The sequence below is a fragment of the Vanellus vanellus genome (assembly GCF_965231255.1).
Source record: "Vanellus vanellus genome assembly, chromosome: Z".
Lineage (NCBI taxonomy): Eukaryota > Metazoa > Chordata > Aves > Charadriiformes > Charadriidae > Vanellus > Vanellus vanellus.
The window spans coordinates 33,764,425-33,778,165 of NC_138908.1; the positions used below are offsets into that span (position 1 = coordinate 33,764,425).

General features: G+C 45.9%; 1 protein-coding gene across 3 annotated transcripts in view; it reads left to right on the forward strand.

Moving 5' to 3' along the window:
• PSD3 (pleckstrin and Sec7 domain containing 3) overlaps nt 1-13,741 on the forward strand; it is a gene marked incomplete at its 5' end in the record, with an annotated part of 102,618 nt that overhangs the window by 62,586 nt on the left and 26,291 nt on the right. For 2 of the 3 annotated variants that reach the window (XM_082497562.1, XM_082497561.1), the window contains one exon: nt 11,696-11,739. In XM_082497562.1, the coding sequence (XP_082353688.1) occupies nt 11,696-11,739 (44 nt within the window). Of the gene's footprint in view, nt 1-2,782; nt 2,942-11,695; nt 11,740-13,741 lie in introns of those variants that run through there. The other variant, XM_082497563.1, reaches the window with a different exon arrangement.

Here is a 13,741-nt window from a genome sequence, read left to right on the forward strand (position 1 = left end):
GCTCTCTCTTTTGGAGAGTGTGAGCTGAGAGAGAAGTGTTTTCCGTAGTCCATTGGAGAACAAAAGAAAAAAAAATGAACAAGATGCAGCCTGTCACCCTTGGTGTTTTGGACTGCTCCTTGCTTACAGCTGAACCAGACCTGTTCCCTGGTGAATTAAAGTTCCTGTCCTGCCAGAGGATCTGCTAACCTCAGCTCAGAGGATACTAGGTGGAGAACTGCTGCACTTAGGCAGTAGTGATGGTGCTGTGCTGTGGGCAACATAAGAGAAATGTTGCTGTGATTCAGTCTAGCTTGTGTTTAATAATGAAATTGCTCTGCGTAATTCACATTGGCCTAGGTCTGCGTGTGATATTTAGGGAATATAATTATTTCAGATGTGTTGAGGGTGCTTAGGGAGGTGGCCTTATAAATCTGAGAGCAAGAATAATCTGCTAGGCAGGGGGCTGGTAGGATAGGGAGTGATTTGTGGCCATTTACGTAGCACCTGTCGGGACCTGCTGCTTAGCTCATCTGGAGCTGTTTGATTGCAGTGAAAATTTCCTCTAAGAAGAGATTTTCTTTGAAAAGCTTTTCCACTAGCAGTGGATAATTTCAGATGGGTTAAGTAACATAAAACCTTTTCTGGGAAGTGGCACAAGTAACTTGAGCATGCAATTGCTTGTTGCCAGAGAAAAAGGGTCTTCTGTTCCTTCAGGTACCCCCTAGCAATGACAGGTTTGTGGAAGAAGGCTGGAGCACATCTGGGATTTGATCTTAGTGTGTGAGGTTGGGGTGGGCTTGCTAGACCCACCTGTTGTGGAAATGAGAATGCATTTTGATTGTTTGCCAAGTGGGAAGAAATCTGTAACTCAGGCGCGACAGAGGCAGGATCTGTGGGGAAGTTTGTCACCCCAGGAATGCATTTTGTATTGATACTTAAGTCCCTTGTTCCCTGTTCCACTGACTGTTGTCCTTCAGCATGGTCCACACCGATTGCAATCTGTGGGGATTTGCACCTGCTTCCTATCTACTCCTGGGTGTTGTCACACATGTGACGTAGGGTGAGCAAACTCTCGCTCTGCTTTAGCATGGCTTGGCTGACACTGAACAGGACTTGGGCATGAATAGGGGCTGGAGCCCCTTCACCCGGCCTTCGGCCAGCTGTTTTTCAGTGCAGGACACTTGCATCAGTGTGCCAGGGCAGCAACCCCTTGTCCCTGGCTGCACACACAGACTTGCAGCTCCCTGTGTGTCATGGTGGGATTGGGACGAGAGACTCTGGTGTCCTCCCAGACTGTGACCCCTCTGCTGCTGGCCTTACCCTGCCTGGTGGGGTGGTGGCACAGGGCAAGTTGCTGGACCCAGTGTTAGCCTGTGGTGAGGCCCCTGCGCTGCGCAGTCTTTCAGCTCCTCTTGCTCCTTCTGCACAAGCTGTTTACCTCTTTTGAATTTGGGATGATGTCCCTGTTGTCCACTTCTACCTTGGCGCTTGCATGAGCTGCTCCACCTGCCCTGGCGTGTGCCGGCAGCTGCCACGACCCCGTGCCGAGCAAAGCAGAGATCTCTTTCTCTCATTGGAGCAGGTTGCCATAGCAATACACAGTCTGCTGCGCTCTGGGTCTCCAGGAGCCAGAAATGATGGTGCTTTTGCAACATTGAGGTAAACATCTCTCTTTTCCCTTATATAGCACATCCACCCCTGGTAAGAGTGCCGATGCCATTGGCGCCGTCCTCCACTCGCCCCCTGTGCGGGGGAGAGCTGCTCCAGGCACCGGGAACGCGCCTGACCCATGGAGCTGGGCTCACGTGGGTTGGAGCAGTGCCTCTGGTGTGCGTGGGCCGTGGCAGTGGCCCTCCTGACACTGGGTGGTGTGGGTTTCCCACTGGGGAGGAACAGGGTACTGCTCAGGAGCGTCGCTCGTGGGGTCCGCCGCTGTAGCCTGCGGTTTGCTTGTGGAGGGGTTACAGCTGCAGCTGTCCTGGATACTGAAGGGGGAGATGGGTGCTCAGCTGCTTGCTCAACAGCTTTGCCACTGGTTTGCACTGGTCACCTTGGGAAAGTCACCTCTTTTCACCTAAGCCCCTCTTAGAATGTGAAGGTGGTCTTGCTCTCCCTTGCCTGCTGGGAAGGCACCCCAAGGGCTCAGTCTAATGAGTGCAAGTGCTTACAGTTGTGGAAGTTTGCTGGGGAATCTCTCTGGGGCTTGCCAGAACTTCGTTACGGTGCTGTGGGCTTTCGCTTGTTTCTCCAGTGCTTTGGGAATCCATCGGTATTTCTCACATCCAGAAGGGTGTAGCTGGCAGGTGATTGAAGACTTTTTATGGTGTCCTTTCTTATTGCAGGCAGTAATGATCATGGCAGGCTGTTGCAGGCAGGGAAGTGTGGCTGTGTGAACTGAAAATGAATCTCTCGCTTGATCTGCTGGCATTTGTTCCAGCATCTTTCTCTCCACCTCTCTCCCTCTCACTGTCGGTGTGTGTATGAAGGGGGAGTCAATGCTGGAGAGGGGAGTGGAGCAGGGGAGGAGTTTCTGTCAGCCTCTTCTTTTTTCTTTTTTTTTTTTTTTTTCCCTTCTCTTTTTTTTTCCCCTGTCCAGTGACGTGAGCAATGCCTGGAACAATCAGGCTGGCTCCAAACAGTGTGCCTGAAGATGCTGGAGAAAACAGCCTAGTGCGCTTTAAGCAAACAGTGATTGCTTGAGCCTGGGCTCTCCAGACGTAACCTTTTCCAGTTCCTCTGCAGGGGATTGGGAAGTGCCATTAGCTTTCTTCTCCTCCATCCCATACACTCACTTTTGGAAATGATCGGAGTTAACAGTGTTCAGAGCACCAGCAAAGTCCGGGTGAGAGCCACAGGTTCGGTGAAATACTCCCGAGAAGAATCTCTCTGGCGGCAGTCCCATCGGTCAAAATCTATGAAAATCTCCAACTCCTCTGAGTTTTCTACTAAAGAAAGCAAGGTAAATAGCTAAATATTCATAGTTCTTCTCTTTGCTATGAGCGGAGGTGGTGTTGTTGAAAAGGTTACACTCTGCAGGAATTAAGGGCTATGGATGATCTGCAGTGATCACAGAACTGCTGTCAGGTCAGAAAAAAATCTCTAGGCTTGAGGAGAGATTGAAGGTGAAAAAGGTCCGGTATGTGGTAGTGATCGGGTCTAAGATGAATGCCCTGTCACTGAGCTTGGTGCAATAGTAACAGTGAAAACTTGCTCTGCTCTCAGGAAAGGTGCTGGAGTTGGCAAGTGATGTCCTTGGGATTATCTGTTTAATGGGAATGATTTTCTGTAGAAAAATAGGTTTTGCTCCGTCTGTATAGCTCTGTGGTTTAGTAGGTGTGGGTGGTAGGTAAAACTGTTGTCTCACTTGCATGCATGATTAAATATTGCCATCAAGTATTTATTAGGAAGGCATCACTTGCGCGTTTACAGGAATACATTAATGTATTTTAGTGGTCGGTAGCACAGGCTATGCCAAGCTGCTACAGTGGCTGTGTGCTGCATCTCCTCGCCCAGGTCAGTTGTTCGGTTCCTAGGCAAACAACCCTCATGCAGTATCGCTTCTTTCCTCATTCCTCGCTCCTGCTCAAAAACTAAGAGGTACCCGGGAACCCCTGGCAAGACCTTTAATAGCTGGCTTCCTCCCAAAGGTGCCCCGTGTTTCCAAGGATTGGGTGAACTTTATGCAGTGACTGAATATACCTTTAATTTCATTTCTGCTGCAAATTGATTCTGCCTTGGGATTAGAGGGTATAACCATTTGCAAAGGTGTGTTGAATGAGGCTGACATATTTCAGAGCATCAGCCAAAGGCATTTAACCATGTCCTGCATCTGTGTGCATGTAAACGAGCAGGCACATGCATGGATCTTCCTTTACTGTCCCTTCCCTAAATCTCATATCTGTCCTGAGAGAAACCTCCTCTGCTATGGTGAAATGATCCCAGTGCTGCACAGTAGTTCCTAGCAGATCACTCTCTGCCAGCTTACAGGTTGTATGGTATTTCAGAGCCTCAGCTGCAGAGCTTTAATCACAGAGTAGTGCAAATAGAAAGAAATGAAGTATTTTGTCCAGTCCAGTTTCAGGAACCTCTGTTTTGAGGGTCTTATTGACCATAACTAAGAAATAGTATACTGCTAAGGTTGTGGCTGAGAAATAGCATGGCCATCGTTCTCAGGCTGTTGCTGATGCATTATCTGCTACTCCAGCAAATGCCAAAGTAAAGGCAGGATCTTGCAGGTGCTGTGAGACCATGCTGTTGTGATCACTTTGACCCTAGGCGTGGGAATAATTGCACGGTGCTCAGTGGGAGGATTTATGTACGAAAAGTCTCCACATATGGCAGAAACTCGTGTCTTTTGACATTGGGTGAATCACTTAATCTCTGTACCTCTGTTCCCTCTCCTAGGCTTTGTATCCACTGTGTATGCATGGTGTAATGTCCTCGGGGCAGGGACTTTCTCCCAGGGATGGTGTCTGACACAGTTTGTTAGCTGCTGCAGTAATGAACGCTCTGTGTTCATCCCTCTGTGGGATTCACATTTATGCCTCCTGGGTGCTTTAGGTTGTTGTGCAAGAGATACCCAGTTTTCCTGTTTAGCTCAGTAAGTTGGGAAGCATACTGCAGCTTTTTGTTTGTAGTGCTGTTTCCTTATTTCATACAAAGGTATGTGTGTCTGTGGACCATCTAAGACCTGTGTCATCAAAGCTGTGTTACGGAGGGCTGAGAAGATCCCTATGTGCCCATCAGTGACATATGCCCAGTTGACAAGATAACAAGCAGTTCTGCCACTGATTGGTCTTGTGATTTTGGGCAGCGCTGTTCTTTCCATATGTTTGTTCCCCCTTCTGTTCTTTGTCTGTGAATCTATTTTGCTAAGATATCACTGATTTAGAGAACTGATTTATATTTGAGCTTTAGCTCTTCTCTTGTGTTGGTGGAAGAGACCTGGAAGTTGTTGCCGATGTGTAGTGTTGCAAAGGAGGTCTTCTTATCAGTGTAAATCTGTGTGTATGTGCTTGTGCATCAACTCTCATGAAATGTCTTCAGTTCTAGGCTGGGCTTCCTGGACAGTGTTGCCACGTAGATCCCCTCGATCTCAAGAAGGCCTTGATTTGCAGACTTGTCCTCTTCCATATTTCTGTGGGTGTGTTTCCCCTTTGTGTCTGGACTGCCTTGCATTTTATCTGCTCCCCATACAAAGTAATTACAATGCTCAAGACCTGTTTCTATTATGGCTTCAGCTGAATTAGGGCAGGAGACAGATTTAACCCATTTGTGCCTCAGAAACGTACTCCTCTGATACTTTGCACTTATGTGACTCAGCCTATTTTGCTGAGCTAGAGAGTATTATATATCCTTGTGCTCTAGCCAGTATGAAGAAGGCACCAACATGGTGCCTGCGTATAAGGTCTGCCTGCTGCCAGCATCAAAGAAGCTAGGTACCCCAAGGACCATCATCTCCTTGAAAAACATCAGGTAGTGCTTCTGTGCACACGTATATACGCTCAAGAGCTATACGTATACAGGCTCCACTAGGTGATGCATTCCGAGTGTATATTATAGGCAGGTATCACAGGCAGCAGGAGAACCTTCAAAAAGGATACTGCGAATTGACGTACTGTTGTTCTTGGGAGAGTAGGCTCAAATCCAGGCTGCGTGCAAGGTGAATCAGAGGACCTTAGGATTGTTCGTGTGACCCAGTGTGCTCAGCAGTCTCTCTTCCTGACAGACTGTTTTCCTGTAGCCATGGACTGAATTGCAGAGTGCCTGTGCCTGTCCTGCCTGCAAATGCACAGAGCCAATAAAACAATTTCTGAAATACGCTGCATAGATGCTCCACTATCAAGAAACACTTCTCTAGCCTTTTATCTGTCCACCCATAATAATTCAATATGCTGCCTTTACCAGTAACACTGATGAAACACTCCAGCAAGTACAGAACAAATCTTTTCTATCAGCCCCCATGTATCAATTTTACAGAGGATGCATTTCTTGTGTGGCATTTATTTCTTGGCTCTCAGGAGCCCCAGCTAACCATCCTTTTTTCTTTTATGATGATATATCTGGCACAATCTTTCCTTCCTTCCCCCTCCCCCCCCCCCCCCCCAAACCAGATTTTTCACAGAGGAGTTTCTCTTAGAAATGTTCTCCTCCAGTTGGTGACGCACTTGAAATTCCCTGGGTGAAATGATCTCCTTTCCTTCCCCCTAAAACATTCCTATCAACCCTATCTCCACCCACACCAAAACAACATTCATCAGTTCCATATGCTGCTGAACAGCTCTGTGCTGTTTTATGAATAATGTATGCCGGCTTGTTAGAAGAACGTTTGTTGTACAAACCAGTGGAATTTGAAATTGAGAGTGATATCAGCAGACTTGCCGTGCCATGCACTAACCCACGGCCTTCTTGGGGTACTACTTTAGCATCCTTGCTGCATCCTCGTCAGAAGGGGAAAAATGCGTGAGACGTCAGGGGCATGTGGGCTTTGAGCCTGGCAAGGAACTGCAGGCACTCAGTGATCAGAGCCCTTATCCTTGCCTCGCTGGGTGTTACAGATCCGTGCATGAAGAGAGGAGAAAATTTCAAGATCTGGATTTTGAGGGAGGGAGGCAAATAGAAGATGGTGAAATAGTGTAGATCTGTATGCAAGCAACAGTTCTGGGGGAGGGTCAGCCTTCAGGTAATCGACAAAGCAGCAAACCAGGAGTTGTATATAGCAATGTGACACACCCCATCTAAACCTGGCAGAAGGCAATGACTCAGAGTGTCTGGTATCTGTTGCCTCTGTAACCTGTTTTATTTTTGTAGGGTTCTGCTACTTTTGTTGATTTTCCTCCCTCCTGTAAACCACATATGGTGGGAGCTGGGGCTGGTGCCTGGCTGACTGCAGTGGTCCAAGGGACAGAGCCGATGGACAGGTGCTGACTGACTGGGGGAGATGCTGAACTTCTGACTGAGCACTTCTGACTGCAAAGACTGAACATGTCTTTGCCCAGAGGTGTGACTGGGGTTTCCTTGGCTGCCTGGGATCAACTGTGCTGCTACCAGCTGGAGGTGAAGAAGAAATGTCCCCAGGCAGGGCTTCTTCAGACAGTGGCTGCAGGCGAGGGCGGCAGGGGCCTGAGTCAGAGACCCCCTGTCCTGGGGGCTGCAAAAGCCATCCAGGGTATCTTCTCTAACGGTCAGACAGTCCTCTAACAGTGACTCCAGAAATCATGATGAAACTGGATGTGAGCAGAGATCTTGGGAAATTAAAACTGGAGAAGACAGTCTAGGTCACCCCTGCTGGGTCTCTGAACTTGGTTTTGGTTTTGCCTATTTACTTGCTCGTGGCCAGCATTTCTGGCTCCTTCTCTTTTGTGCACAGAGCGAGTATAAGAAATACCTGTGGTGTATTCCTTTCTCTCTTGGCAGGCTTTTCTGGATGGGCTGGTGTATACAGAAAGTCAGTAGCCTGATTCAAGAGCCAGTCCTACGTTGTCTTTTGAAGGAAGGGTTCACACAGTGCCCTGGGACCTCTTACACCCTGCTGGCCAGGTTTTGGGGACCCTGTGCCTACTTGTTACCTAGATGATTTACTGAGATGAGTATCTGGGTAATTCGTTACAACTCTGTCCCTGTGTGCACACCTGGTTGTGTCTTTCTCTTGTTCACTGCCTCTGCCTGCAGAGGCTGAGTCATGGCATAGCCGGCAGTCGGCAGGTACCGAAAGCAGGCTGTTTAAATGGGTCCAATGGTTCATGCATGTGACAAGGTTTTGAGGGAGGTGACGATGGCAAGTGACCTTTTCATCTTGGCAGCTTTGTAAAATAAACAGGAGTTTTCAGAAGCACTCCCTGCATAGTTTCCCTTCTCTTTCCAGTTGAAATAAAAGTACCAACTGGTGAGAGCTTGTGAAAATCTGGACTTTTAGTTGACCTACCTGCTTACCAAAGGGAAAAAGGATATGAAATTCAGCAGCTCCTTACAGAGTTACAGGCTTCAGCTTAAAAAAGAAAGTGTAAGTTTCTTGCCTGGTTTATGAACAAATACAAACAAATCCAACAAATACATAACGAATCCCATTGGTTTTTTTTTATATTGCCGTCTGCTAAGAGTAAAATTGGATCTGTAGGAAACAGCTTTGGAGTTAAAATAGGAAAGGTATCTAGGATGTTGCCTGCTGTTCTGTTTTATTCAGCAGTTAATTTCTTTTATTCTCCCTTCAAAACTGAATTTGTTTCTCCAGAGAGCTTAGACCAGTGCTGGGCTTCAAGTGTGGTGGACCCAGAGATCAGCAATTCTCAGAAAAGAGAAAGCTGTAAGGAGTAGGTTTCTGTGGTCCGGGCAATAGAGTTTAAGAGTTGAAGCAGTGAGGTTGGATACTGCTGAGTAGTCGGTAGCTAGGGGTTTGGATCCTGTGTACAGTAGCCTTGGGTGCCAAAAGAGATAGAAAGTCTCTCCCTTTCCAAGTGGTATCAGTCCAGCTTGGAAGATGAGACCCATGCAGTATTCGTTCTGGCATTCCCTGCTGTGGTCCAGCCTCCAGTTTTCGGCTTAGATAGCAAATTCGCCAAGCATTTCCCAGGCTAGCAGGTAAGAAGCTGTGATTGTTGTCAAACTGTAAGAGTGCTTTAAATCAGAGGGTGGTTTGGTTGGTTTTGTTTTTTTTATTTTCATTTCCCAGAGAGCAAACATGAGTTAATAAAAACTGTCCTTGCAGCTAGTTAGGTATGGTGAGAGTCATATCCCCACCATAATCTCTGATCAGCTTTGTTGCAATTTAGTGAAGCATTTAAGTGCTTGTCTCCAAGTTTGTTTGATTTAATCATACTCTGGAGAAACGTCTGCTGAAAAGAGCTGCTGTCTGAATCAGGGCCTTGGGAAACAGCCATGAAATAAATGATAGAGCAGGTGCTGGGCTGTACACGTCTGCTACTGGTTGCAAAACATGAGAGGAGGAAATTTTTCTTCTCCAGATCATGAGAGAACCCAGTAGACATGAGGAAAATGCTAAGGTGTAAATTGCTTTGGAGAAGGAACATAAAGCAGCTCTAAAAGGCTGGTGAGTATGGGGGCAAGTGCGCAGCCTGGCAGCAGTCTCTGCCACAGAGGTGGGCTGGGGGGCAGGCATGAGAACTCATATATCTCCATCCCTTGAGAGGTCTACTCACTGAGGTCTCACTGAACACACTTGGTAGACACACCGAACATGCCCTGTATACAGCTGCCCGGGCTCTGGATACTCTCAGGTTTTCTCTTTCATTTTTGTAAATAGCAGAGACTTTCTGAGAGGCTATATTTGATGCTGTATGGGGGACACTGTGTCCTTTGTCAGATGTATGCCATATGACTGGGTTGGTGTGTGTTACTCCCTAAAGAAGGAAGATGGAGTCTGGCTCATTAGTAAAGATCGGGACAAACACATGTCACTTTCCGCAAGGCAGAAGCCTGGGGCATTTGTTGTTCCTGCACCAATCTGGAGCGCTGCTTTTGTATGTCCTGCTCTTTGGCTGTAGTGATCCCGAGAGACTTCCTTAGCAGCAAAATCCCATAAAAAGCAATACTGCACAGGGCAGGTGTTCATTTTCGGGGGTCGTGACCCAGTCTTGTAGGCATTTGGGACAGAGAGAAACAAAAGGCATTTCTGATACCCCAAGACAGGTTTTTGCTACGTTCCAAAAGCTCATCCAGCCAGCTGGGGAAAAAAATGCTGCTTCTGAAAAAAAGGGGAGGCAACTGCGAAAAAATGCAGCCTCTTTGCCTTATGTGTGGAAGTGGTTTTCTGGCTCAAAATGTAAGAGAATATTTTAATAGTAGTAGGAAGAAAAAGACAAATCAAAGAACATGAGGGGACTTTGGCCAAATCATTGGAAACATAGTGGCTTCTAATAGAACATACTGGGGGATCCCAGGGAATCAGTGTCAGCATCAGCTTGTGCAGAAAAATGGAGGTGCGTCTAATTCTGCTGGCTGCATGGGAGGAGAAATGTTAGCCCTTTCTTTTGCTTTCTTCCTGCAGGGTGATCTTAAAATCTCTTGATAACTCTCACCTGAAAATTAAGCAAAGTGCCTACAAACTGCCAGCAATGCCCTTTACTTCACCTTTGTCTGGCTGTTTGCCTTTGGATCAGGGCTCCTTATACAAGTTTGGAGAAGACAGGATAAATAGAAACAAACAGTGAAAACTCCAGAGTTGGAAATATTTCATCTTATTGTTGTGAATAGCGCAGCAAGCTGTGTTAGTGGTGGGGACCTCTCCCAGCTAGCTCAGTGTAAGTAGGATGTGGAATGGTTCCTCCTGGTGGTCATATCTGTTCTGTTGCTCTGAGAAGCCTACTTTTCTGGTACACCGTGACTAAAAGTTGCTGCGTGTGTAGCATCAGCCAGCGTGAGGTGAGTTGTAGCAGTCTGTTTGACCTGCTTGTGTATGGTTCAAGCGAGCCAGATTTTCACAGACCTGGATATTAAGGATCTTCAAATAGACTGTGCAAGATTCGGGAAGGAGCCAGTGGATCACAGGATGAGCAGTGGGATATGATCGTGGGATTCTCGTTGCACATTCAGCTGTGGCATATACAGAAGACTAGTTTCAACTCTCCAGTTTTCCAAATTATTTTTGTTTTGGGTCATAGTTAAGGCTATTTAAATGCTAATGTTTCTGTTGAGTGTGTCATAGCTATTATAGTATATGATTTTCAGGCTTGTTCATACTTGATGTGCTACTTTTTTGCAATCATGTGCATCAACAGTTCTTCTACACGTTAACATATTTTGAGGCTGTGTAGGAGTTATGTGCCAGAGGGAGTAAATCTAGCTATGTATATAAGGTAAATTACAAATGTGGATTATAAGTGCGAGAATCAGGGACATTCCATACCAAAATACTTCACTTGAGTCAAGTGGCCTATTTGAAGAACTCCATTAGCTTGTAGTAATAGCTGGCATTTATTCATTGTATGCATCCGCTACTGGAGGGCTGAAATCAGACACAGTTATCCAAGTTTTGTACCTACTCACTCTCAAAAGAAATCCATCCCAACTGTCTGATATCCACCCAAGCTTAAGTCAGCCTCCAGACCCTTTTCTTTGCAGGCTGGTATCAACAACAGAATTGTGACCTTTGATGTCAAACCTACTGGCATCTTTCCTATGCATTAAAAGAGTAATGATGTAGCAGACAGCAGTCCAAGACATTGATCTTCAAGTATGAAAGCTGCTTATCAGTCATTTTCTGTTTTGCACATAGGAACAGAACGTGTTTATGTTTGGGTGTGTGACTGGGGAGGCACTCAGGCGTCTGTGGGGCTCAGGGACTTTGGCATAGTTTTACAGGTATGATGAAGTCTTGGCCCCACTAAAGCCAGTGACGAAAAAATATCCCTGAGTGTCAGGAATTAAATTGGACCTTGAATTTCAAGGCTGTAGTCTTGCGGCTTTGGCAAACTTAACACGGTTATTAAAAAAAAAGAAAAAAAAAAACAAACAAAAAACAAACCACAAAACCCAAAAACCTGCTTGAGAAAGTGATTGTAATCTCAAACCCTGCATTCTGGTATTTTTTCCTTAGATGAGATTTCTGCTCAAGACTTTTGTGTTACCATGAGCAGATATAGTACTTCCTCGATCAGAGACAGCTCACTTGTTGGTATTAGGTAATTTTCCTCAGCATATTAATGTGTGTGCAGCGGTGGTCAAACAATAACCCCATCTCATTTTTCTCCCTTTGCAGGCCCTCTACAATTCAATCAAGAATGAGAAGCTGGAGTGGGCAGTGTAAGTATACTGCATAGAAATTAGGAGTTTAAAAATAGTACCTCTGTAGTAATCTGTTTATACATCCGATGTCACCGTCTGAGTGGGCTCCAAAGCCTGTAGAAGATAGCCAGTGTGCGTAATGAGTTTGCTTTTCTGTTAATGAATGACCTGACAATACTGCCTCATCTGTTTCTCCAGCAAGGGGAGTTGTTAATGATAGGAGCCAACTGCATTTGTAAGGAAAGAGGACGTTTCATTTAGTAGGAAACTTCATCCTGAAAAGAGAGAAATTAAATCCTCCATTGTTATATGACTGCATAAATAAAACAGGAGTTGACTTCTCCCTTTATCTTTTGGTACATTGTGTCAGAACCACTGAATAGAAACAAACGCCTTGGATTGAGTTTCCTGCTGTTGGTTTATTGTCTTGGTTTGTCTCCTAATTAACTATGGATAGCTTGACAACAACCTAATATGAAAGATGATAAATTGGACAAAGTCTGATATCCCCCGTCCTTAGCTGCTTTCGACAGGCTGACACTTGTTAACTATGGAAATACTGCAGACCGGAAAGAGCTTCGATTTCTGGTTGTGTTAAATTGATGTTTCTCTGTGTTTAGGTTTTATGTGGTCTAGGTTTGCCAGCAAAGAGTAGATGGGGTCTGCTTTAGATTTTGCTGCTTGCAGAACAGTGGATTTTGGTGCAAAATGAAAGAATAATGTCTTTTATCTATTTGGGTGGTACAAGTTGTTTACCTGTGTGGATTACATATCTGAAACCTCACCTTGTTGAGAAGAATGTATGTCTGGGATGCATGCTCCTGCACCTTTTATGCTAGAAGTCCTAACAACTGCCATAGGTCTTGCAGGTTGATTGCTTCTAATCTTCTTTGTTTTAAGCTCATAATCTGCAAATGAATTTCTTGTCAGTGTGCATCCTCATGTACAGGGGCTGCTGGTCCTAACTGGGATTCAACCTCCTGTTCAGAAGTGTGTTAAATAATGTCAGCGTAGTGAGGAAGGTGTGCTGGTACGGGGGATCACCAAGAAGTGCTGTCTCTGATAAGCCTCATAAAGAAGCGTGGTGGGAGACATTGTCCCAGACTGTATCTTGGACCTGGAATATGCTGTGTGAATCTTACATGTCACAACACCAGAGCTGTTTGCAAGACACTCTCTCACAGGTACTTTAGACCCAGCAGAATCCATTATGTGACTTTCTCGATGTCAGAATTTTCCTCCAGCTCTTGGCAAGAGGCCATACTGTGTCTAATACACTTGGGCAGCCTCCAGGTGGGAACTGGCTCATGCCTGGCTCTGCTTCCATGAGCTTCAGTCAAGGTGATTTATGAGATAGCTTGCTCCTGTATAGGCAGTAACTGCTTTGGCATTTACATAGTCCAATCCATATCCCCTGCTAATGAATTGTGTGGGGAAAAATTGTAAGCAGGCTGGAAAAGGGAGAAATCAGAATCCTCCTTAAATAAGGCTTTGGGATGTGGGTGTAAAGCCACCTTCTCCCAGTAGAATGCTCAAAGTGGCCAATTGTCCATTCCAATCTCAAACTCACACAGGTAGCTGGGACTGGTATGACAATTACTTTCCATGCTGTAAAACAAAGCTCATTCTGCTCATAGTCAGGAAGGTTGTGTCTCTACCTTTAGGGCTGAGAGCGCTGGTTGGAAAAAGGAGTGTGAAGATGTCTCTCCTCACTTTGAGAGATGTGTGGTTGGTGTAATCACCTCAAGGAGCACCAGGACTGCCTGAGCTAGAGGGAGGAGGCGCATCACTCTCTCGCTTTCCTGTCATGATCTTCAGAGAAAGGTGGATAGGAAGGGGACATGGTCAGTTTGCTGTGATGGGACTAAGGAAGATCCTCTCTCCTTTCCATAGAATATCTCTGCTTCCCTGATGTAGTTAGCAGGGGAAGAAGTGGGAGGTAAGGCAAAGGTGGAAATAGGGCTGCAAAATGCAGGATAAGCTCCCTCACGATGCTGGCATTTTGAAGGAATGCCTTTCC